Source organism: Tachysurus fulvidraco, chromosome 2, assembly GCF_022655615.1.
Source record: "Tachysurus fulvidraco isolate hzauxx_2018 chromosome 2, HZAU_PFXX_2.0, whole genome shotgun sequence".
Classification (NCBI taxonomy): domain Eukaryota; kingdom Metazoa; phylum Chordata; class Actinopteri; order Siluriformes; family Bagridae; genus Tachysurus; species Tachysurus fulvidraco.
Genome location: NC_062519.1, coordinates 36,800,776 through 36,826,001, shown reverse-complemented (window position 1 = coordinate 36,826,001; position 25,226 = coordinate 36,800,776). Strand labels below are relative to the sequence as shown.

At 37.9% G+C, this 25,226-nt stretch overlaps 1 protein-coding gene across 1 annotated transcript in view; it reads left to right on the top strand.

Moving 5' to 3' along the window:
* Positions 1-2,122: 2,122 nt before the first annotated feature.
* gli2b (GLI family zinc finger 2b) overlaps positions 2,123-25,226 on the top strand; it is an 82,936-nt gene continuing 59,832 nt past the window's right edge. Inside the window, exons 1-2 of the mRNA XM_027163742.2 lie at positions 2,123-2,611; positions 17,785-17,910. Coding sequence (XP_027019543.2) covers positions 17,796-17,910 — 115 coding nt within the window. The 5' untranslated portion in view covers positions 2,123-2,611; positions 17,785-17,795. The remainder of the gene's footprint in view (positions 2,612-17,784; positions 17,911-25,226) is intronic.

Sequence of the window (25,226 nt, the reverse complement as noted above, 5' to 3'; positions counted from 1 at the left end):
TGATTGGTCACAATATTTATGGCATCCTGAAAATAAAAATCTGTCTTAATGTTAGCTTTCAAAGTCAACAAAGTATTAAAGATGCTTCAGAACATTTGAATGATTCAGATTTTGGCTCGGTTTTGTTGTAGAAGAAACTTTTTAATTTAAACTCTGTAGTTTCTCCTCATAACATTTGGGTTTATATACAATAATACAATACACAGAAATATTATTTCTTGGATACTTGTCCTCTGTCATTCTGTTGTCCTCGGTTAGCCTACTCCACAAAATAAACTCTGATAATGTCAGTACAGTGTTGCTGTCTACAGTGTAAACACCACTGTATTAAATTGAACAGTGTTTATTTGTGTCCAGCTGTTCTCAAACAAACATTGTAATGGTTAATCCAGATGTTCTTAGAAAAGCATAAGAATGGTTCATCTAACCAGCCTATATATATCACATGAGTTCATTCAGTTGTTCTTCTATAAACACTTTAAGGCCTAATCCAGCTGTTCTATAGAAATACTATACTGGTTAATCCAGTTGTTCTTAGATAAACACAGTAAAGCATAAGACAGCTGTTTTTTTCTGTACATAGGCCTACTGTAAATGTTTTTAAGGGTTAATCGAGGATAATAAAGCCTAACTATATGGGTTAGTCCAGCTATTCATATGTTAACACTGTAAAGGTTAATCCAGTTGTTCTTATGTAAACACTGTAATGGTTAACATGCTGTTCTTATATAAACAGAATAAAGCTTAATGCATGTGTTATAGATAAACTTTAAGGGACACTCCATTTGTTGTTATATAAAAACTGTTGAAAAAACCCCAGCTGTATATATAAATACACTGCAATGGGAAATATTTCCATTTTTTTAAATAAATGCAGTAAAGATGAATCCAGCTGTTCTTATACAACCATATATAAAAGTTCATCTGGCTGTTCTTATAAAAACTGTAATGTTAATTGTAGTTGTTTTAATCCAACTGTTATCATATAGGTACATTAAGAGGTCATACGCTCTTCTTAAATAAACATGTCAAGGGTTAAACCAGATGTTCTGTAGAAACACTGAAAGGATTATTTCACCTGTTCTTCTATATACAGTACGGGTGAATCTGTTTGTTCTTATATAAACACTTTAAGGGTTAAGTCAGCTGTTTTGTAGAAACACTGTAAGGATTAATTTAGTTGTTCTTATATAAACACTTTAAGATTTAATCCAGCTTTTCTATTAAAAACAAAACTATGAGTGTAAGTTTAGATGTAAACTCTTACATGTACTACAGTTCATCCTATACAAACACTGTAATAGAATTAATATATAGACATAAGAATTCATTTATCTGCTATATACAGACTCATAGCAGGGATTAATCCATGTTTTAATGATTAATGCATCAATGCTGTAATGGTAAAAGCAGATATTTTACTGAGCAGTTTATTTCATTACTGTGATGAAGATGAGGGTGTATAAGTGAATGCGCAAAATGATGTTTGTTTGTTTTTTTTTACATCCAGCTCAGTATTGAAATATTTCATTTTAACACCTCTGCCTTTTTTTTATATATACCTAACTTCTGGTTATTATGAACAACTTAAGCAAATTCTGAAAGATTTTTACTGTATTTTTTTAAACTTTTTTTTATTTTTACTTTTACTGTAAACCAAAATCATCAATGAACTTTTTTAATGCAAACGGATGAGAGCTGCAGGGATAAAAACCCGGTCACATTAAACTCTAAATCTTTGAGGGTTTCAACTCTAAAGCTTTAGGCCTGAAGCTTGGATATTTGGCAGAAGCACTGAATCGTACTAACACGCACTTTTACACCATACAGCCAAATCCTTAGTGATGCATTAACACTGTGTTTTCTGTACACGTGGGATTTTTTTTTCTTTTTGCTGTGTTTGTTCTTTTCTACGCAACAGAGAACTCCAAACTCTCTCTCTCTCTCTCTCTCTCTCTCTCTCTCTCTCTCTCTCTCTCTCTCTCTCTCTGTGTGTGTGTGTGTGTGTGTGTGTGTGTGTGTGTGTGTGTGTGTGTGTGTGTGTGTGTGTGTGTGTGTGTGTGTGTGCTCCCGCGCGCTCCACTAGCCCAGCCCATCTGGAACAGCAAATGGTTAAACTCAGAGAGAGAGAGAGAGAGAGAGAGAGAGAGAGAGAGAGAGAGAGCCCGAGCCCAGATGGGAAGAGAAGGAGATCGAACTGAACACAGATCAGCTTGGAGAAATCAGCACACACTCCCACACACACTCAAACACACACACACACTCACACACACACACCGTCCCAAACCTCCGTTCGTTTCAGCTTCTTTCTGTTCTGCGCGAGCGATGGTTTGGCAGCGGGAAGGCTTCGGTACGCGAAAACAAAAGTTCCTGCACTGATCCGAAGTGAAGTGAAGACGCACTAACTCTTGTGTGAAGTGCACTGAATGATCCGGGAAAGTTTGGGCAAAGTTTTGGCGAAGTTTGTGCTGCGCTCGGATGGCGTTTCGGGTCCCGCCGCGAAGGACAAGCTTCTACTCCTCTCTACAGCGAAAAAGTTTGGCTTGAAGAAGAGAGAACACGCAGCTTTGGACACGTGAATCGGGAAAAAAAAACATCAACGGAATTAAAGGTAGGATCATATATTAACAAGGTTACATATATGGAAAATATATGTATGGAAAATGGATATATGGAAAAGTTGTAGCTCACTCACTCACTCACTCACTCACAACTACACATCACACTATAAAAGTGTCTCCAGAAAAACAAGTTAATAAATATGCATTTCTGTTCCTATAGAATCTTTGAGTGCAAATATAAAGGAAAACAATTCAATAAATAATATAAACTCCCATTTGTTTGCACGTTTGTTTACACTGTTGCTATCTATCTTGATAATAAATAAATAAATAAACAAATAAAAGGAACAATTCTCTTTAAAGTGCATTACACGCTTCATGCAATGATAAAGAAAATGAGATAGGAGATGCCTTTAAACTGTTGTTTGCACTTTTAACCGGCTTCGCGCTGGAATTTCAAAAATCTTTTTGTCTGCAACTTGATCCTTATGGGACACAATCTGATCGGAAAGGTGGAGAGGCGCCAGGGCCATTAGAGCTCTGATTCGGAAAATTCGAACCATACGCCATGCCAAATCTTTGGAGTTTATTATTATTATTATTATTATTATTATTATTATTATTAGCCAAAAATCTGACTGCTCACTCTTTTGAACGCGTGCATTCTGTTTTTTTTCTTCTTTTCTTTCTGATTTTAAATTAAAATTTCTACTTTTATCATTTTTACTTCATACTTTTTACCCTAACGCATTTTACCTACTAAGCAATTCAGTCGTAATGCCATAATGCCAAAACAATGCAAAGTTTGAAAAGTCCACGTCATTAGAGACCGAACTTTACATGTTCTATAGACATGCATAGTGTAATTAAGTCCAGGGAAGTCCAGCTATCATGAGCTGAAGGGTTTGAGAAAAGCTCGTGCTGTTAGTTGAAAGGCCTTGTGTTTGCTCTCTAGCTTTTCTTTGCTGCTTACTGTAGCTTTATGCTGAAAGTCTCAGAATAAATATCAGCAATTAGTTTCATGTGTTGCTTGTTATGGTGTCTCTGGGCAAGTAACTTTGGTGTGATCATTATATAAGGGTGGTGTGGAAGAAAGAGAAGAAGAAGGAGATGAAGAAGGAGATGAAGAAGAAACTCTGCGATTCATTGGAGAGAATGAAAGGGCCTGTGTGCTTAGAAATTTAGCTGACAAGGAGGCAGAACAAGGCAAAAAAGCAGGGGAAAAAACTCTAATTGGCCCATTTAAATCCTAGAGGAAGAGGCAAAAAAACTGTTGGTGGGAGTGGGATTTTTTTTTCATGTGAGGACCCGGTCACAGGCATTAGCATAAGAAAAAGAAGAAAAAAAAGTTTTAGTGCATTTGCTATTGTCTGCTATGAAGAGTCCCAGCAGTCAGGCTGAAGAGGTTTTGAAAGGATGTGAAAGAGCGCCGGGATCCCATTCAGCTCATTCAGTCCGCTCGAGCTCGCGCTCACCGGCCGCGGCGGACCGAGAAATGACCACGCCCCCTTCAGCGCACTCCCGCGTGCCCTACGGCGCCATTTTCACTCATTCCCACATGGATATATAGAGATAAATATTTAAAAGATTTTGAAACTTTCTGGTTGTAGGTCCAAGTCTATTTTATCTACTATATGTACAGTCTGTTGGAATTTTTTTGGATTATATATATATATATATATATATATATATATATATATATATATATATATATATATATATATATATATATATATATATAATACAAAAAAATTCCAGCAGACTATATATATATATATATATATATATATATATATATATATATATATATATATATATATATATATATATATATACTATTATTATTATTATTATTATTATTATTATTATTATTATCATCATCATCATCATTATTATTATTTTATTATTTACTTATTTATTTTGTATCATTTTTTCAAATGCACTGACTACTGGCCAGCTTTAAATGATAATAAAATGAAAAAGAAATAAAATATAATATAATAGGCCTAATACATAAAATCTAGTTCATGTGTCAGTATTAGTCATAATTTTATATTTAAAGCTTTATGATTTTTATTGAGACTTGAATTTGAAGTTCTATAAGATATTCTGCATATCATTGGAAATATTTAGTAAACAAAATTTCCAGCCCAATTACATATTACAGGTGCTGGAATAGGGAATAGGGAGACACATTTGTCTTGTGTTTCTCAGTATTTCTTCACAAGGGAAATGAGGTCACTGTGGTGTGCACACATTTCTGATTTGCAGTATCTGCAGTACAGGCTTTTGATCATTGCCTGGTGCAACCATTATCCACTCCATAACCCCCCTTTCCCTCTGCTAATCTTTGCAATATGTTCACTGGTTAAAAAAATGTGGTCAGTCTGATTTAAAAAAACATATTAAGTATACTTTACTTAAAATGATTAAGTTTCTTATCAAAACATGATTTCATTGCTCTTAGTGATATTCATTTAAAGTTAGAGTTTCTTGTTTCTAGATTGAATTATGTAAAGTAAGAATGATCAATTCATTTAGCATTAACGTAAACCAGTACCGTTAAGAATCCTCACAAGGATGTTTGATTTACCCCGAGAGGAATTATAACTGTAGAATTAAATGAACGCGGGTAGAACATGTGTGAAAGAATAGCACAGCAGTTATATGGGTGTTGCATATGCCAGCATGTTGGGCTCCAAACTCAATTTAGGTTCCAGCATGGAGTTAGGTTGGTCCATGGAGCATGGAGGGCTTTGAAAAAGATGCCGAATCATGTGGGATGTATGTAAACAAACTGTCTTCATGTAACCCAATTCATTTAAACTGAACGAGTGTACACATTTAAATTAAGTAAACTCAATTAGCCCAGAGCATTAAGACCACTATGACTGTATGCTATATCAGAAAAGAAAAGAAAAAAAAAACATATAGAATGATTGATCACCAGTCTTACTACGTCACTGTGAAAACACTAACACAAAGTGGCGACATAGCGTATCGTTGATGCACAGTCTGCACTTACACTTTCCTTTTGTTTGCCTTGGCCTATGCTTGTGGACATTGGTTAGATTAAATTTCAGTAATTTAAAACAAGATATTGAAGGCCGCAGGTTATTTTTAAAGTAGCCCGAAAACACCACCCACTGACCCACTTTGGTGTAAAAACCGTCACCTTAGCAACCCTGAAAGAGAAGCTCAAGGGTGCCTTTTGGTAATAAAGCAACTGTTGTTCAGAAATGTTTAATTGCTTCAAAGTTTCTTGCATCTGTCCTAACCACAAACATAGTGAAACTCTGGCCAGGTTTGTTTTAACATCTTTTATTTGGACCACTGAGGGCAAAAGGGCAGCCGATCTTGCCTTTTGCCAATCCCACACAGCCTTGCTTCATCAAATGACACTTTTCCCTCTGGTGTTTTCTTTTGATGAGCTAAACCCTGTGTAAAGAGAGCTGTGGTTCTAATACAAACCTCTTACTATCATCCTGAATGCTCTTGCAAAATACAAACAACCACAAGTGAGAAGAGCAAATAGGTCAAAAGTTTAGGGCTTGTTTGCTTTTACTTTTTGTTGTTTTATGTTTCTGTTTTATGCGTATGCTTCCCTCATATAAAATTGCATTTTTATACGGCACACTAGACCACACCTACATTATTTTTCTAACCAAGCATTTGGTTTGAAACCTGAAGCACTTTTTTTAATCTTAACCCTTTTCTCAGCCGACATCCTGTCTCCTTTCAGACTTTTTTCCCAGTCTAGGTAGTAACTCCACATTTCTATGAGTGATTGAGCTTGGAGCCCAGGTCAGCAGGGGACCATCTCTTTCTTTTTTTTTCCCTTTCTTTTTTTTCCCCAAGACTTCTGAGCACAATGGGCTTTCTCATTGGAGTATATGAAGTCACTTCTTCTTGGCTATATGGAGGAATCCGAGGGGAGTTGACCCCTGGAGAAGTCACTGCATTGTAGTGTTTCAATGGAGGCAGTGACCCCTGAAAATCTCTGTTATGTTATACCGGGCTGATTTTGGATAAATGGGTTCAGAATCTTCTCAGGTTCCATTGTTTCTTGTTGCCATATTGGGTTCATTATCTGCTTCGGCTGAAGCATGGAGCAACAAGCTTAGATTGATAATTGACTGATTTTATTAAAATGCCATTGCTATTACAATTATTATAATGTCAGTAAGAAGGAAAGTTTTTTTGTTTGTTTGTTAGTGTGTTTATTTCCAACTGGCATTATCTCCCATGCTAAGTATTATTTCAGTCTGTCTAAAGGGCAAACATGTAATTGCCTCCATAAACCCAGACCAGCGGAACACTAATATTTTTGTTTCTTGTCTGCTCTGAGAAATCTCTCCACCAGTCAGGGGTGATTTGTCCTCTGGCAATTTTTGTGGCCAGCATCTCTCTCTCTTTCTCTCTCTCTCTCTCTCTCTCTCTCTCTCTCTCTCTCTCTCTCTCTCTCTCTCTCTCTCTCTCTCTCTCTCTCTCACTCTCTCTTTCCCTCTCCCTCTCCCTTTCTCTGTTTTCTCTGAATCCCCTCTTGCGTTGACTTGCTCTGATGAAGAGCACAGTAAAACCGTTCCCCCTCTCCAGCAGCCCAAGCTCCCGACCTCATGGGAATGCTCATCAAAGAGGCGTAGATAAACTCCATATGGGACGCGGGATAACATGGAAGACGAAGGCGCCACAAGACGTGCATGTGTCAAGGTGAATTTTTGCATGAAGGAATGCGGCCGTTCAGGAGCTATTCCTTGTTGGGCTTAGACAAGAAATGACACGTAGGCACTCATGAGAGACAAGTATTAAAACAAAAAGAAAGTTTTGTCATCATGAATTAGGATGGAATGCTGCAAGTCTATGAAAGGTTGCATTAAGTCACTTGAAAAAAAATGGGGCACTGCTTTACAAATTGAGTATGAAATTTAAGCTAGCGATTTTATATGCACGTGTTTTATATAAACTAAGCAGAGTTGCCTAATGAACCGTATGTTGTTTGGTAAAGGAAGTTTTTTTCCTGCTTTTGTTTTTTTTTAGATTCTTTAGAAATAGGATTAAACCATGGACCTCATGTAGAATTCATAATGTCTTGATCTTTAAGCAGCCTTGGAAGGATAATATCATCTTGACTGTCTCTGTTTATCTATATTACAATTGAAGATTTTATTTTGTTGTGATGTTGTACATTATATGAAATATATTACATATTGCTCAATGATTTATAATAATTTACATATTTCTCAATTAATTACCAATTACTTGGCAAAGCAAGTTGAAATTGCATCATTTGGAGGGGAAATGCTTTTATAGCTTCACAGTTTGGACATGAAAAAAAGATGGGAGATTTTGGATATTTTGTGTTTAAACCTATAAACATGAAGGTTATAGATTTTTTTATTTGACATTTGATTTTTAAGACAGGTCATGGATAGAGATTACAGGATAAAATGTGCTATACAGGATAGCATGAGAAAACATGACAAACACACTGAGGCAAACTCTTTCCTACAAAAACTCACTAATATTGTAAACATATATAAAGATAATGATAAATAACAACAAAGGGGGTTTTGAATTATGTGAATGCTTTGTGTATTAGCTCACCGGTTGTTGTCATTGTTGTTAACATTATGCTACATGGCTAGTTTAACGTGTTGTTAACATTACGCTACATGGCTACTTTACATTGTTGAACTACAAGCAGGCCTCTGATATTTCAAGCTAGATTTGTAACAGGATCTGATTAAATTCTTTCTTTTTTTTCATACGATATTTGATCTACTCTTGCTGGTATTTGCTCCAGTGTTAGAGTTTCACCTCCTGGTGCAAGACATCCATGTTCTGCAGCACAGTTTTAAAGCTGTAATAAACTCAGATTCAGTTCATTCAAAAGCTAATTCAGTGAGATTAAAATGATCAGTCAGAGCCACATGAACCCAGACATAAGAAGTCCTCATCAAGCAGAAACAATCAAGCATCAAGCTGCATCTAATTACAGTGAATGTCTCATGAAAGGACATCACATACCATGAGATGCCTCGAAATCAAAGGTCTGTGTGCCACCAGGGGCACAAAAAACTCGCCTCACTATGAAATGTGACGTGTATCCATAGCGCCTCTTGGCGGCCTTTGATTCACAACTTAATTAATTCCTAGAGGGATGGTGCAACCAAATGATGCTCTTCTGTCTCATAAAGAAGTTTTGACAGCAACACGCTGTGGGTCTGCCAGTGCATCATCATCACTTTCAGTCCAGAACCATACACATTTAAGACAAACACTTCATGGAAAATTCCCTAATGAACTACAAAGATCCGCTGCTTTTGAGCATGCAGAACAATTCAAGCAACAACATTGCAGGATTTGCGTGTTTACATTATAGCGGTTTGGTTAATCCAGCTGAAGAGAAATCTTCATTGTTGTGGCACAACCCTGGATGACTTATTTGTCTGAGTAACAGAGCTACAGCTCAGGCCTTCACAGGGCATGTTCTTCATTAGACTCATATGAAGAGAGATGAAGAACGAAAGAAAGCGAAACGCAGCCAAGCCGCAGACTCCTAAAACAGCCTGACGGGAAGACAGGGTTTACATAAGATACCCTGAATAAAAAAGCTCCATGTGTTAGTTGTTATCAATCACACACCCTCGTACAATCAGTGTTCAGGGTCAGGGCCTAGCTAAGAGATTTGAGTCTGCACTATCTCAGAGATAGGGATGAGTCTCAGACAGCTGTACTTGCATCCTTCATCTTTGCTAACACTTTAGGTTGGAATAGAGTAGCCTATACAAGCCCCTCACCCCCCACCCTCTCTCTCTCTTTCAAGCTTTTATTTTGTCCTGTCTGGCCCTGTGTTTTTTAACTCAATTCAGCTGGGTACCCATGATACAGTTATGCATGCTATGTTTAAGGTAAGGTCAAGACTGAAGCAGGTGGCTGGATAAATCATACTGACATTTTGCTCCAATAAATTTATCGTCCCATGAGTGTACAGGGAGGATTTTAGCATCAGGATGTAGAAAGAAGGAAGTTTTTTTTTTATTGTCTTTTTTTAAACCAACTTGGTTTTGTGGTGCAGGAGTTCGTCAATTGTTTGTGCAGAGCCATGCCCTGGAAATGTTCAGCCTTTTCTAGCCTCCAACAGCACAGACTTCTGAACAAGTCATGGAGGAGAATCCAGCATAGAAAGCTGTGGTCTCATGAATCTCATAAAATGAAGAAGAAAGAAGGCAGAAAGAATCACATGGACAAGTCCGGTACAGCTTGGTACCTGGAATGCTAGCACTCTGCTAGCTTTTATACTGTCTCTCCCATAGTTTGGCCTTTCTTAAGCTGCCATCTGGATGTCAGCACAATGAACCATCTCAACTTGTTGGCAAACCCTTAAATCTGTAGTCCAGTGTGTGGCGAGGCATTTGACTGGCTTCAGTCCTCAAACGGTGACAGAAGAGGACATTTACAGCACAGTCAGGCTGTTAAACTACAAGTGTCTCTTAACAACACCATTTGGGCACTGGATCAAAGGTAGTAACGTAAAAAAATGAGGAAAACATTGTAGAGGCCCAGCAATTGAAGCAATACTAAGATTCCCAAAGGCTTTGCTTTGAAGGCCATAGCCCGAGGCTCGAGTGATGTGCGTGTTTTTGGAAAAGCGTCTTAGCTATGTAGTCCTGTGAAATGGCTCTGCTTGGCACGTTGGAGTTGTAATAATTCTAGAGGCTGATTCGGAAAGACAGGACAGATCCTCCCATCAGAGACTATTCTCCAGAAGTTCAGCCGGGGTTGTAATCTTAACATCTGTTTGACATTGACCAAACCCGTAGAGATCACCCACAGGATATTGCACTTACCAGCAGGGGGTGTGATCCAAGCCATAGGACCCCTCTCTCACCTCAGCCTCCCCCTCTCTCCATTATCCACAGGTTCACATGCCTCCCTCTGCTGCATTCTCTCACAGAGGGAAGCCACAAACACCCCCAGGCTTCCCACTGACTTAAGTGATCCACACAACAGCCCCAACTGCCTCACATTTCACTACAGTGGGCTTGTGCGAATGTACATTTTCATATACACGACAATGGTGGGGTCAAAATCACACAATGGAGTACACTGTAATTATATTATTATTTGTTATATAAGACATATTGTTATTGGTGTAGCATGTCAGAGTCATTTAGTATGTTTTTTCATATTTAGTATGCCCAAGACAATTTGGTCATATCATAGTTTAAGTCTTTCACAATCCCAAAACATCAGACTTCAAATAAGACTTACAACGTCAAAGTGAATCTTAAGCCTAATCCACTCTAAGACACAATAACAGTTTAAATCCATTTCCTGCCTACAATAAAGCGCAAAAATGCATTCAGCACACTTTGTGTTTTATTTGAACTTAAAGCAAAAGTTTTTGCACACCCCAAGGCAATAAGCATCGCATCACATCCACCATTTTGGAACTGTGGATGTCACATGTCACTTGTGTTTTCATTTATTTCACGTGCGTTTGTTGTGTAGTGTATGCTAGATTTTAATAAGAGACGAATTCAGGGGCCTGGAAAGTGTAACCAGGAGGTTTGCGATTTTTTTTCTTTTCCTACAGAGGCAGAAATCACAAGCATTCAGTATCAGTAAATATATTTTATTTATTATTGAGTTATTTCTAGTTATTAGACAATTAACACAATGTGAATGAAATGAAATACCAATTTATATGGTAGTATAAATATTGTCAGCTGGAACTTAACATGTTCTGTTGGAATCGGAAGCTCTCTAATAAATAGACAAAACCTAACCTAAAATATTGTAAAAATATTAAAATACTGTTCTTGAAATAAAGCCATGGCAAGACGGTGGATGGAATTTATTCTACAATTTAAAATGTCTGTAAGAATAAAATTTGAAACCTCTACCTGGTTTCATATAGTAAACTATCAAATCTAGTGGTATGTTGATGTTTGACCTCCCATCCTGGAGATTTGGTGGTTTTTGTTTCTTCTCTTCTGCATATGTAGGTATCATTAACCCCACTATATTCCATAAGAGAGCACTTTGCCTCACCGGCAGTGTATCTGAACGATTGCACCAGACGCGAACACAACAGAGAGAAAGAGCTCAATGAATTCTCTGGGATTTCACTGCGTGACCTTTCAGCGTTCTGTCAGAGCCATTTGTTTGGCCGACAGCTCGGGCTGTAATTACTCAGCATGATGGGTTGTTGGTTGCTGTAAGTAATCCTGCATGATGAGCCAAACAGCTCTCCAGAAAGCTCAGTGCACCTGGAATATGAAGACATTCATTTTATCAGACGTAGAGAATACCTCTTTCTCTTTCTTTTTCTCCCAACTCCGTCTCGGACGGCTTGAATTCGTCGAATCGGGGCCCCCGCCTGCTCTATCGCTGCAATAGATGCTAATTTTGAACCGTGTAGCAGAAAGCTATTTTCACTGCACATTAAACATACGTGACATGTTTGGAATGTGTTGGATGACCACGACTACCTGGTCGTAAAATACGTAGACACGATGCATGTTTCTTCAAGCATAAACATGTAGAATTTGCAGCTTACTTCACTTCTGTTAAGGTTTGTTTTTAGGTTTGTCAAGTTCAGAGGTTAAAAAAGCTCTTTCACTGAGATCTTTTGCAATGCTAGATTTTATTCCAAGTACCTGGAAGATAGCATAATTATACTGTACTATGGACAGCAGTCCAGAAAAAAAATATTTCAGCGTACTGAGTGCTTGGAAACGTGTCATAGCAGAGCAGATAAACAGATGAAAAAATAACTTGCAGGCTTGCAGGCTTAACAAAACCGGACATTTGCAGAATGGAAAAACATTGCCAGGTTTCAACTTCTCAATTTTAGTCATTCTGTACACACTGTAGCCTCACATTCCAGTTCTTGGATGATAGGAGTGGAACCTGATGTGGTATTTTAACTTCTGCCTTGAATTTTGTGATGCTTTTCTGAACAACATGGTTGCGAGCACTGGATGTTTCTTATCAGCTCAAAATATGTATTGTTATCCAAAAACCTAAATAAACAAGGGGTTAAAGGTCTTGGGGAAGGACCTAACAGTATTTCTCTGGTAGACCTTTGATTGAAACATATCAAGCATATCATGTCTACTTTATGGCTAGAGCTTGCAGAATGCCTGCAGAATAAAGTTCAGCTATGCTGTTATGTCCAGGTCCTGTAACGGTTGCTAAGCAATGCTATTTAATAATGCCATTAATTTCATTAACAATCAGTCAAAACTTGCAAAATAAAATGTGCAGAAACGTAAAAGTATTCAAATGACATCATCTTAAAGAGCCCACGGAGAGACATCAGTTTAATTCCATAAACAGCCTAGGAATCTAAGCATGCTTTATGTCCAGCAGCTGGGTTTTGTTTGAAATAATGAAATTGTCACACAGGAAATGGACTGGACTACATATCAGCCTGTTCTCTCTCTCTCTCTCTCTCTCTCTCTCTCTCTCTCTCTCTCTCTCTCTCTCTCTCTCTCTCTCTCTCTCTCTCTCTCTCTCTCTCTCTCTCTCTCTCTTTCTTTCTTTCTAAAACACAACAGCTGTTCACCTGCAAAAGAAACACACTTGTTTAATAGGACACTTGTCAGCTGTCCATCCTAATATCACAAAGATGTAAAGAATTCTTCATGTTCAGAACACTAACTTGTATAAAAGACATTCAATTTCTTAGATTTTTTTTCCTCCTGAAGGATTTGTGGCAATCTAACCAGCACAACGTCTCTCTTAAAGTCAAAGCCAAAAAAAAGGAGGAAGAGAGAGTTAAGATCTTCAAACAAACTCTTTGAAAAATGTGTTTGCATTCCTTTTCAGTGTTCTTTAGGAGGATTTTAGAGGGAGGGCGCATGAACAGAAGCCGTGGGCCTGCTGAGAGGGAACGAGGTGCTAAAACAAACATGTCATTGATTTCAACACAATAAGTGCCCTGAATGGGAGAGAGTTAAGTTCAGAAGTTGTTGTTCTCCTCAATTACCTTTCGCTAAAGCCTCCTATTGTTAGTTATCATGCCCTGCTGAATGGCCGTGTGTGTACCTAAAGGAGGCGATCATTGACAAAGCAAGGTTGGGGTTAACCGCTCTGTATGCGGCTCTTGTGTACGTTAACTCAAGAAGCTCGATGAAGGCAGAACCAATCATTCCCTCTCATTTGTTTAATCCTTCGCTTTGTGCAAAGTTGATGAGGATTACGAATTTGTGCATTATTTAAATGCTTGGCATAACGGCATTATGATTGAAGTGATCAAGCTTAATCCGTGTCATTCTGGAGAAAAAAGCCATCTACGTTACACACATTCACACCCGGGCTGCAATGTCTTGTTCACACTTGATGTGGAGTGACACTTCTGTCATTTAGAAGTCTTGAGGCTTTTGAGCACACTTGTAGAGTCTCTTTGCCACAAGGCAAATGTAATTAACGAGAGAAAAAAGTCTTTAGGCTGCTCCAAGGCCTTCGCGACTAATGAGAGCTCTGATGCGACCGGTATAGCGTCACCGGAGCACATCCGTCTGGTCTGTAAAGCAGAATAGTTCCCTTACACCTGTTAAATCTCTTCAAAGACAGCAGGCCATCGCTGTTGCCCCAAAGAGCACACAGTCCTGTCCGTCAGACCTTTTCGCGCCTCTTTTCATGTATTCAAGTGCTGGGATTGGAATAGAAACAGCAGCATGATTGGGAAGCCTCAGGCTGTGTACGGCTGAAAGGCCTGTGAGTGAATAGAGGTTATAGATTGCGGTTTGAATCCGTAAATTCTTTACTCTTTGTGTGTATTATTTAAATCTGTGTCTTTGACCATTTCAAATGCAGTCAAGTGAAAACATTCACACAAAAGCTTTGTCTCATTTTCTGACCACAAGAGGAGGGTCTGACATATTTTTATGGGCTGTTATGGCTGTTATATCATAGGTAGGTATAACCAAAAAAAATACTGCATGAGAGGGATTTGCTTTTTGATTTGCCTGCAATCAAAAAGGTAAAGGATCTGTTGCGAACATCTTACCATAGGATGCCAGATACCCTAACACACCTTCAGAGGGCTTGTGGAGTCCATACGTCAAAGGTTCAGAACTCCTTTGGCATCACTGGTGGACCTACACTATATTAGGCAGGTGATTTTAATAATATGGTTGATTAGTGTTTAAATAAGTATGAATATATAGACCCTATATATGTGACAGCCTGGGAAAAGCTTTCACATGGAGACATTCCAGGTGGATTCCCATCATGTACCTTCTGGATCCTGATCAGAGACTTCTGAAGACGAATGAACGAATGAATGAATGAATGAATGAATGAATGCTTTATTTTGAACTTGCTCATTTATACAGTTGTAAAACTATAAATTCCTGTCTCTGTACAGATCTGATTGCTAGCATACAAGGCACAAGTTTATTCATTCAGCACTTGCAGTGCTCAATGCAGTAGTGTTATCGTTATAGACACATGCCTCATGCAAAACCTTGGAGTAATACTCCATCTTTGCCGAAACATCTTTCACGTGGGGTCGTGGCAAATCTCTCATCTGAACTGTGATGAACTCTGTCTTAGAAAGACGTAGGAGGTTTTGATCAGGGATTAGCCCTTCTTTGTCCTGCCTCCTGCCTCTTCTTCCTCCCTCGCTCTTCCTCTCCAGCTCTTGGCAGATGACCATTGACAGAAAAGAGAGGGAGAAAGAGAGAGAGAGAGAGAGAGAGAGAGAGAGAGAAAGTGCCTGTCGTTACCTGTTTGCTCTCATGGCCATCTGTCTGTTCAGTCTTTGACACCTGTACTATCCTGTCATGTCACGCTGGTGGCCCAGGATGGCTCCATGGGGTCCTGATCTGTGTGGGGGATTGTGGGATAATGAGTTAGCGAGGAAACAGAATGCTTTGTCAGTCACACTGTCTGAAAAAAGCCTGGGCTTAGATGCAGAGTTAAGTGTTAGCCTGCTAAATGTCTTAACTTTCTAACACTTAGATACACACAGCAGTTATGGCTTACACATAGTTTAGATATAATGCACATAGTTTATATATATGACACAGCTGTCAATCAAACAACATAGCTCAAGAGTGCGGTCATCACATCCGTTTGCCAATGTTCGGGAGATCCCAAGCCAAGAAGCACAGAAGATTGATTTTATGGGACGATTGTGTTATTCTGATGCATGATAAATGATCAAAGTGATGACCGGGTCTCATAAACAGATCACAGGATTTTTTTGCACGTTTCTTTTCCATAACGGATTTGGCAGCAGAAAGTCAGGCAGCTGTTATAGTCTTGAAGAAGACGATCTCAGTTTCACTTTTTGAATCCTGTCACAAAGGCGCAGGTTCCAATGAGATTTTTTTAAAATAATATTTTATTCACAAATAAACCATTTAAAATAAAGTAATTCACATAATAAAATATCCTGACAAAATATCCTGCTCTGTCACAGTGTACGTTACAAGTATTACAGTATATCCGTAAACTTTGAAACTATTATTTCAAAAGTACAAATCTTAGATTATAAAACCATATATAAGTAAAACAGCATATAACTGCATCTTAGTTCAATTATTTCATCAATATCAATCTGATGCATCCAAAATATATAAAAAATCATTTAACAAAAAGAACTAAACAAATGGAAAACATTTTCAGAGCAAATAAAAGAATAAAGATTAATTGTATATATTACAGTTTAATATAAAAATGATGAAATGATCCAACTAGCAGAAAAAAAATTGAAGAGTTAAAAAAATAAAATCATTAAATGATCATTTTGATAATTCATATAAACTCGATTGTATGAATAAGTAAAAAAAAATGAATCATTATATACATTGAAAGATTAAACACGTACATTTTAAAACTTGCACTAAATCTTCCATTCAGATTCTTCAATTGCAAATTCATATACATAAGATTAAACAAACAAACAAATAAACAAACAGTGATGAACACAAGACTGCAGTTTAAGGCCTCGATCTCAAGATTTATACAAATCTTCACTTTTAATGTAGTTTTTTTGACTTTAATTAATGAAATATTCTGAAAATTGTGATTACGGCTAAAACACTAAAAAATTGTACAAGCCCGGGACAGTCTTGGCCGAGCAAAAACCGAAACAGATGCCATCGAAGTGCGCAAGTGTGGCACCTCCCTTAATCGGCTTACCTTGAGTGAAAAAAGCGAGAGATAAGAGATGGATGAGTGAGTAAACGAATAAAGCCATCATAGAGGCTGATCGCCAGGACACGGTATTGAGTCATACAGCAGAAAGATATAATCCTCGTGCACCATTTGGTTGCTGTGACCAGGACAACCTGAGCTTCAGATGTAGAACACTGTCGCTCCAAGGTACATTTTTTTATTGTGTATCTATCTATCTATTTATTTATTTATTTATTTATTTATTTATTTATTTATTCAATTGATTATTTATTTATTGGTTGTTGAAGATGCAAATCTGTGGCTTACATATTGCCTGTATGTTCAACTACTACTAATAAACTGAAATATCAATGATAGTGGGCAAAGAATGGAGATAAGAAGAAGGAGAAGGAGAAGGAGAAGATTATGATCTTCTGCATTAATAAACTAAGTACCATTGGGATCATTTTATAAAAATAATAATGTAAAATCTATTGTTTCTGAATTGGAATTACACAACTATTTCCCACTCATCCTTTACCTTTAACTAGACAAAAAACTATAACATTAAAACAACAAAACATCAATTAATATATGCATTAAGTTACATCATGAACAAAGGTTATGATTTGTGTTGATGTTAATGTTAAATACCGCAGTAAACCATGTTTGTTAAAGGAATCTTAATGTAAAGTGTTACATAATATGCATATGGGTGCACACACACACACACACACACGCACGCGCACACACACACACACACACACACACACACACACACACACACACACTCACACACACATTTACATAAAGAGTGCTGAGAATAACTATGCATCAAGCAAAGCATTTAGCTGTGAGGTTTGATTAAATGACCAGAAGAAGTGATGTTAAGTCTAGGTCATGTTAGTGAGTACGATTCCTCGTACCGAACAGCTTTTAAATGAAGAGCTTACGGCACATCATCTGAGAAAAGTTGCTCAGAATGCCCTCTGTTGGGGAGGAACGGTAGTGTTGTGTCCACATTGTCTCACTAAGCTCTTCCTTGATACATTCTGACTCGTCTCTCGTTTTTCTGCTCCAACAGAATCAGCCACAATGGAGACCAGTGCCTCCACAGCTGCTGAGAAAAAAGAGTGCAAAACAGCTGGACTGGATGCCAATGGCTTCAACGAACTGCCCAAGAAGCCCTCACCTACCCTCCTAAGCAGAGGTACACTCCCACTTCATCTCTTCCACAGCTCTTTCCCATGATTCTCATTTATTTCACTCATCCTACTGTAAACTCTCTCTGTCTCTGTCTCTCTCTCTCTCTCTCTCTCTCTCTCTCTCTCTCTCTCTCTCTCTCTCTGTGTCTCTCTGACTCTGTTTCTTCTGTCTGCTTTTTCATTCATTACAGTGATATTTATTGTGTTGAAAAATGATTTAATGGTTAAATCGTTTGTGCCTAATATTTGGTCAGCTGAATGCAATTGAATCTTCGACCGTGACACACCACTGGTGTGTTTTTAATCTAACTAACATACTGTAAGAATTTTACAATTGCATTGTTACAATATAATCATGATAATAGAATTATCCAAAATGTGCAGTTCTTAGAATCCAAATCACGGCCTATAAAAGTTCTTATGAGGTCACACGGAAACCTCGCTCGGGTTTTGATAGAAATTGTAATACAACTTGTGATGATCCATTTTAAGCGTCTGTTGTAAGCGATATGTGAAACAATGCAAACATTTTCAGCTTTATTTGCTCAGTTTAACTTTTTTTAATGAAGAAAGGAATATATATTACAAACTTTACAATCAGGCATTAGAGTGGAATAAATAGTTTGCTACAGGTACCTCACCGCTTTAGGATGCCTAGTTTCATCCTGAGGAAATAATCATGATATCATTAACTTGGGTGATAACTTGGGTTTGAGTATTTCAGAAACTCCTGAAACGTTCAGTGCAGAGACTACTGAACTCATTTAGTACAAAGAATGGTGCAAAGTATGGTGCAAAATGGTGAGCAGTGAGGCATTTTTTAGGCAGAAAAGCCTTGTTGATGAGACAAGTCAGAGGAGAATGGATGAAATTGAAAAGCAACAAAAAAAGTGAGCAAAAGTCCACATCAGGTTCCATTCATGTTACTCAAGACCTTGTTATCCGTTTTTCCAATCTTCAAATAAGTGCCAAATAACAATGAACAATTACATGTGTATAACATTTACATTTACATTTACAGCATTTAGAAGACACCCTTATCCAGAGCAACTTACATTTTATCTCATTTTTATACAACTGAGCAATTAAGGGGTTAAGGGCCTTGCTCAGGGGCCCAGCAGCGACAGCTTGGTGGACGTATAAAAACATCCACTGCTAGTGCTGTGTATATTTTAATGGATTCTAATTAATACGTTTCTAAAAAGGAAAACTCTTCTGTATGATTATGTACAAAACAATTAAAGGTATAATTTAACGGGCCATAAAACATTTTATATTGCTACATGAAGCCGGGAGTGAACGAAGCCCAAGTCAAGTCAAGTCAAGTCAAGTCAAGTCAAATCAGGAAGGTTTTGTTGTCATTTCAACTATATACAGTATAGCTGGCGCAGTACATAGTGAAATGAGACAACGTTTCTACAGGACCATGGTGCTGCATAGAATAACACAAAGCTAAGGAATTAAAGTAAGTTATCAGCCACATAAAATGCATCTGTAGTGCAAACTAAAGGCAGTACAAACGGACAATACAAAACTCTACCGGACAAATACATAGAATACAAACAGTGCTGAACAGTGTGCGTACTGTATGTTAGATATCTACAGTACATTGTGCAAACGATATAGGATTCTAATAAAGAGGTCAAACAAAGTGTAAACATATCTACACTTATGTAATAGCAGCAGAACGATGAGGTATTACAACGCGGTGTGCAAAAAAGCATGAGTGTTAATACTGAGAGTGTAAAGAAGCAAGGCCACAGTTTAATAGACAGGTGCTGCGTGAGGCAGGCCACATGTGTTAAGTTGTGTTAAGGTTAATAAAAGTTACCGGAGAGAAGGATTGGAGAGGGAGAGTGTAGAAAAGAGTGAGAAAAGGGAGCATGTCAGCAGGAAAGTGATAAAAGCGACAGATAATGAGCTTGAAAGGCCTTGTTCTTACCTCCAGAGTATAAATGTTATAAATTAGTCAAAACAGAAACCCGAGCAGTGGACGACATGGTCCTTGTGAGATTGACAAAGATGCCAGTTGAGGGTTACCTTTGAAATGGAAAATAGTCCATGGGAAAGTCTGACACTTTTGCACATTCATGAAGGAGTTTGTTGGCATGCTATATAGTAAGGGAAAGAAAACTGGATGAATAATTTTTGTATAAAACGTAACCACACACTGGCAACATGGAAGTTTGGCGGTGTTAATTATATAAATTGCATATTAAGTTTATTGAAAAACATAGTGGTTAAACGTCTGCATATTGGACAAGTAATGGTTTACATTTGTCATTAGTTTAATTAGACGGTAAGGCTGGATTTGTAAAACACTGGAGTGGAGTGGAGTTATAATTAACACATACAATTGTAAATGTCAGAGTTTGCCAATGGCGAGCAGTAATTACAGTTTCAGACGTAATTTCTTGCCGAGAGAGAATTCCCTCTCTATGGCACGACAAGTATCCAGAACTCAAGAGTGGAAAAGAGAGAAAGGAAGCATGGAGCATGTCAGGGGAAACAGTAGAGGAATGTGATGAAAGCGACTAATAATAAGGCTGAAAGGCCTTGTTCTTACCTCCAGAGTGTAAATGTTATAAATTAGTCAGAATGCTGGTGGACACGGACGTCCCAAAGCTGACAAAGATTCAAATTGAGGGCTGTGTTTGAAATGGAAATATAGGTTGCCAGTTTGTGGTGTTTTTACACATTGATATATGCATGCCATTATTAAGGAATGATAAGAAAACAGCGTAACACAACAGTGCTACTGAATTATCATTTTTGTCTCGATTGGTCAGAAAGAAGTTGACTTCATCAACATCAGCTCTGAGATTCAGCTAAATCACCCGATTGTATTATATGATCCGAATGTTAGTTTATTTCTTATCAGAGAAAACCAAATAGAAGGAAATCCAGAGACGTGAAACGAGTCTTCAGCGTGAGCACATTGTAGGTGTCAGTAGGTTTTTCACTGCAGAACAGAGGGATTTGTGCTTTCTTGTTTCTCCCACATGACAAACTACATTTTTCTGTCTTCTTAACGTCAAGACAATGACAGAATGGAGGTTGGTAAGTGAACGACTGTTTATAACTGTTATAACATGAGTAATAACAGGAACTAACTTGTCTCATGGATATCCTTAATATTTAGTGTAACTACTAAGTGTGGATTAAAAAGTGTGATGTGGGATAAGAGAAGTAAAGCATCATCACTCCACAACATCATTGACTATTGTTCTATAACAGAATGCTTTGTCATGTCTTATAAACTGAGGCGTCTTTATGTATCTTTATGTAAGTTTTGCTAATACTGAAGGAATAACTTGTGATAGTTTAAAATCATTAGCGACATTTTTGCTCCCAGTTGATCTCAAAGCAAGTTAAGAAAATATTTTGCTGATCCTCGTATACTTAAGTTGCTTAAAAACTCCTGGTTAAACAATTACACTTGAATTTAATATTAGTGACTTCTGGCAGTAAAACAAATTCCTCGCATGTGAAAACATGCCTGGCAATAAAGCTGATTCTGAGTCTGATTCTGATATAGTGTACAGTTATAGAAAGGAGATTATTTCTAATAGCACTGGTGTGTGATGTCACCCAGATAAGGATGGGTTCCTTGTTCAGCCTTAAGCTTTCTTCCTCCTGTCGTCTCAGGGAGTTTTTCCTAGCTTGTCGTTAGGAATAAATAGAAATTGAAAATTTTCAGGAATTTTCCATTCTGAATTTTTATATTCCAGTAAAGCTGCTTTGTGACAGGGTCCGTTGCTAACTGATTATTAGTGCATCGCATGTGCTACAATACATAGCTTTCTTTTGCTTCACTTACAATTAGAACATAAATTCCCTTTAAAAAGGAAAGAAATCCGTGTTTCCCAGATGTGCATTAAGCAGCAATTCCCCTTCACAATGAGTGTATTGTTAAAATGCCTAAAGTGTCTTTCCAATCTGAGCTAACGGTAATTAAAGTGACATCTGATCATGCCCGGAGCTGAAATCATAATAAAAATATGATCTGGCCTGCTTATTAAATCTGACTGGTGCAGCTGAATGAAACCGATTCAGACCCAGATGCTGAGGTCATGTGTGTGAATGGTCTTAGTGAAGTGGGGATTCTGCCGTGAACTTAGCTCCATTATGACTAATCCCCTCTTGGAGGGGTGCAGTCTGGGTTTAACCCTCATGCCTGGGCCATTACTTAGTGATGAAATTCAGATCGACATGGACTGTTTTACATTTTACGGTCATATATGTCATTGTAGTTAGCGTCATCTCGGTAAACACCGACATGAAAAAAAACAGGAAATGTACTTGGGGGTTTAAGGTAGGGTGAGATGAGGTTGAAGTTCTCCTCTGCTTAAGAGGGTAGGTAAGGGGCAGGGTATGTGGACCCTGTGATTCTCCACTTTGATGTAGTTTATTTGCCAGGAATGAATACAGAAATCAGACAGGAGTACAGACAAAAAGAAGCAAAACTTAACTGCTTTAGCCAGAGACAGGTTTGGTCTGTATATAAAGTGTCCAAAACCTTTGCGATTCTGTTTCTCTTTGCGGTTTTGTTCCCAGTCTGGATAAATCGATCTACCGCGGCATCAAATTAAGCCAAACTAAAACAAAAGTATCAACCTCACTCTGATCTGGATTAGACAAATAAGTGAGAAAGCGGATGTGGACGGATGGAGGGAACGTAGCAGCGTCTAAAATCACCAACTTGGGCTTGGAAACAAAGACGTTATACAGAAATTGGTTTATATGGTTCATTCATCTTATAGCCAAGTGCTGGTGGATCCCGATTCTGTCCCAGAACACATCACACACACTCATTCACATCATGTTAGATAGTGTTTTCCACTTCCATCGTCAACATAGCAGTTGAGATTTTTTCCATTGTGATATTTCCTTTGTGGTTCAAGGCATTGCCATGTTTCTTCAGGTTTATTAGAGATCTCTTTTCAAGTACAATGAGTTTATATTTTCTGAGCATAGGCTCTGAATTAAGACTTGATTCTTATACTTTCCAACAGCTGTGCAGAAGGCAGGGGTAAGAAGACAGATGTGTGCACTCTGATTTGGCATGAAGCACCACAGTATCAAACAGGCACTGCTAGGTTTCCAGCTAAATGACAGAAAAAGAGAAACAGGAGAGAGAGAGAGAGAGAGAGAGAGAGAGAGAGAGAGAGAGAGATTTTGTTGTGCAAAATGAGCAAAGTTATATTTCTTGAACTTGTCTCATCCAAAAAAAACCTAAAAGTTGCTGCATTTTTAAATTATGCCACAGCAGTACCTAGGCTTGGAAGGCCCAAGTTCTGCCCCTGTTTTCTTTGACCCCTAACGGCCCTCTTTTCTGGAAGGAAGACTCGCTGCAATCTAACTAGTCAGAGAACCCATGGGTCAGCCAATGCAGCCTCGGTCCTTAGCTTCAGAGCGCTAAAGAGCCTCAGCTGTGTGCCAGCACGGCACGACAGGCCAATTACTTATCACAGTAATCCGTATTATTATTCCGGCTCGCAGACGCTGATAAGTGAATATGCAGGGGCTTAGAGACAAGGTCCTTGAACCCCGAGCCGAGCCGGCCGCTTTTAATATATGGCCCTGTTACACTGCTTTATTGTCAGCGTGTGGTTTACAACGGGCCACAGGCTTCTCGTCACCTAAGTCATGCCCACCTCAGAGCACGGCCCGGCTCTCTCTATTAAACCTCCTCTCTGGTTTACACCTCCTGTCCGGAGTTATTTATTCCCAACAATTTCCTCTCTATCAGAGAACACACTAATGCTGACTTTTAATATGTTATTTACACATAAAGAAAAAACTGTTTGCAGCGCTCGACACATAGCGAGTGAAGGGAAAACGAATGGGCCCCCCCTCTGCCCTCCGCTCCGTTATATCTGAGTTTAACAATCTGGATTGCTAATAGAACCATTTATCACAGGGCCAGCCATTTGTTTTATGTTATGAAGCCAGGTCTCAGTTTCAGGGATTTAGCCCTCTATGGAAATGCAGGCTTGTATAATGAAACGAGCACAACTCACTTTGTGTAAAAGTGAAAGCAAAACGACAAGGACCAGGTTTTACTGGACACCGGGTGGAATTCCGGATGCGAGACGGGAGGCTAGGGTTTTTTATGTGGAGGTTAGGAGAGAAGCAGCTATAAAGTAGCACGTCCTGTGTGGGTTTATAAGAGCTCACTCTGGCCTGCTTCATTTAAGTGCTGCAATGAACAGGCCTCAATCTCCCTCGGCATCGTGCCGTCAATTGCTCTTCATTAATGAAGCTAAACGAGTGGGCCAAACTGTTTTGACAGCAAGCATCTGTCTGTGGAGAAAAACAAATGCGGATGTCCTCTCGTCATAACAATGAGCTCAGCTCTCTGGCTCAAGGTTTTGGATGGATTTGGAAGTGAAGAAAATAAGAAAATATCCAAATGTCACGAACAATGTGTGGGTGTGTCTAGATCTTTTATTATTTGATTTTATTGTAGTGTTTTTGTTTATTTTTTGGTTTATGCTGCTGATCAATCTTGGAATAATCTCATATTTAACTCATTTGTTTATATGCTATCAGAGATGTCACTATTAAGGAAGCTAGGAAGAGAAGCTAGGAAGTAAATACGTTATTAGTGTTAAATCAAAGTGCTGCTGAATTCTCAGCTCTGATTGTTCAAAATGTATTGATTATTTTTAAAGCACGGGTTGATTTTAATGCACTTGAAATATATATATAAATATTAATGCACTTGAAATATATATCTCTGAGATATATATATTATTTAACATAAAACATGGTGAAGCCTTTTATAAAAAGATGTTTATATAGCTCTGATGTAAGGAGACTCCAGTGTCTGTACCTGGAATGAATAAGAGTTAAAGCTATAACTTTAATGTCTTGAGGCAAAAGGAAAGTCTTCACCATGCTGGACATTGTATTTTGAGGTCGTGGCTTGGTTGAGGTTGAGGTTGTGGCTTTTTTGGTTTATTTTTATTCATAATATAACTTACCGAGAACTAACTTGTTTCAAAGATGTTCCAAAAAATCGAATGTAAATTAAAAGTAAAAAAGTATGACATGAAAATAACTAAAGAGGTTTCTCTCTTACACTACAGCAATTTTCAATATAAAATATAATTATTACAAACAAAAGAAATAATACATAGGAAATTATATCTTTTTTTATCCATTCATTGTTACATCACTCAAATCTATTATGTGGTTGTCATTTAAAAAAAACAAAAAAAAACCCAGAAATTTCTTTTATATACTATTAAATAATATACCATGTACCATCTTTTAAATTGAACAAGTTTTTTTATTCGGTTTCTCTCCATGCTTC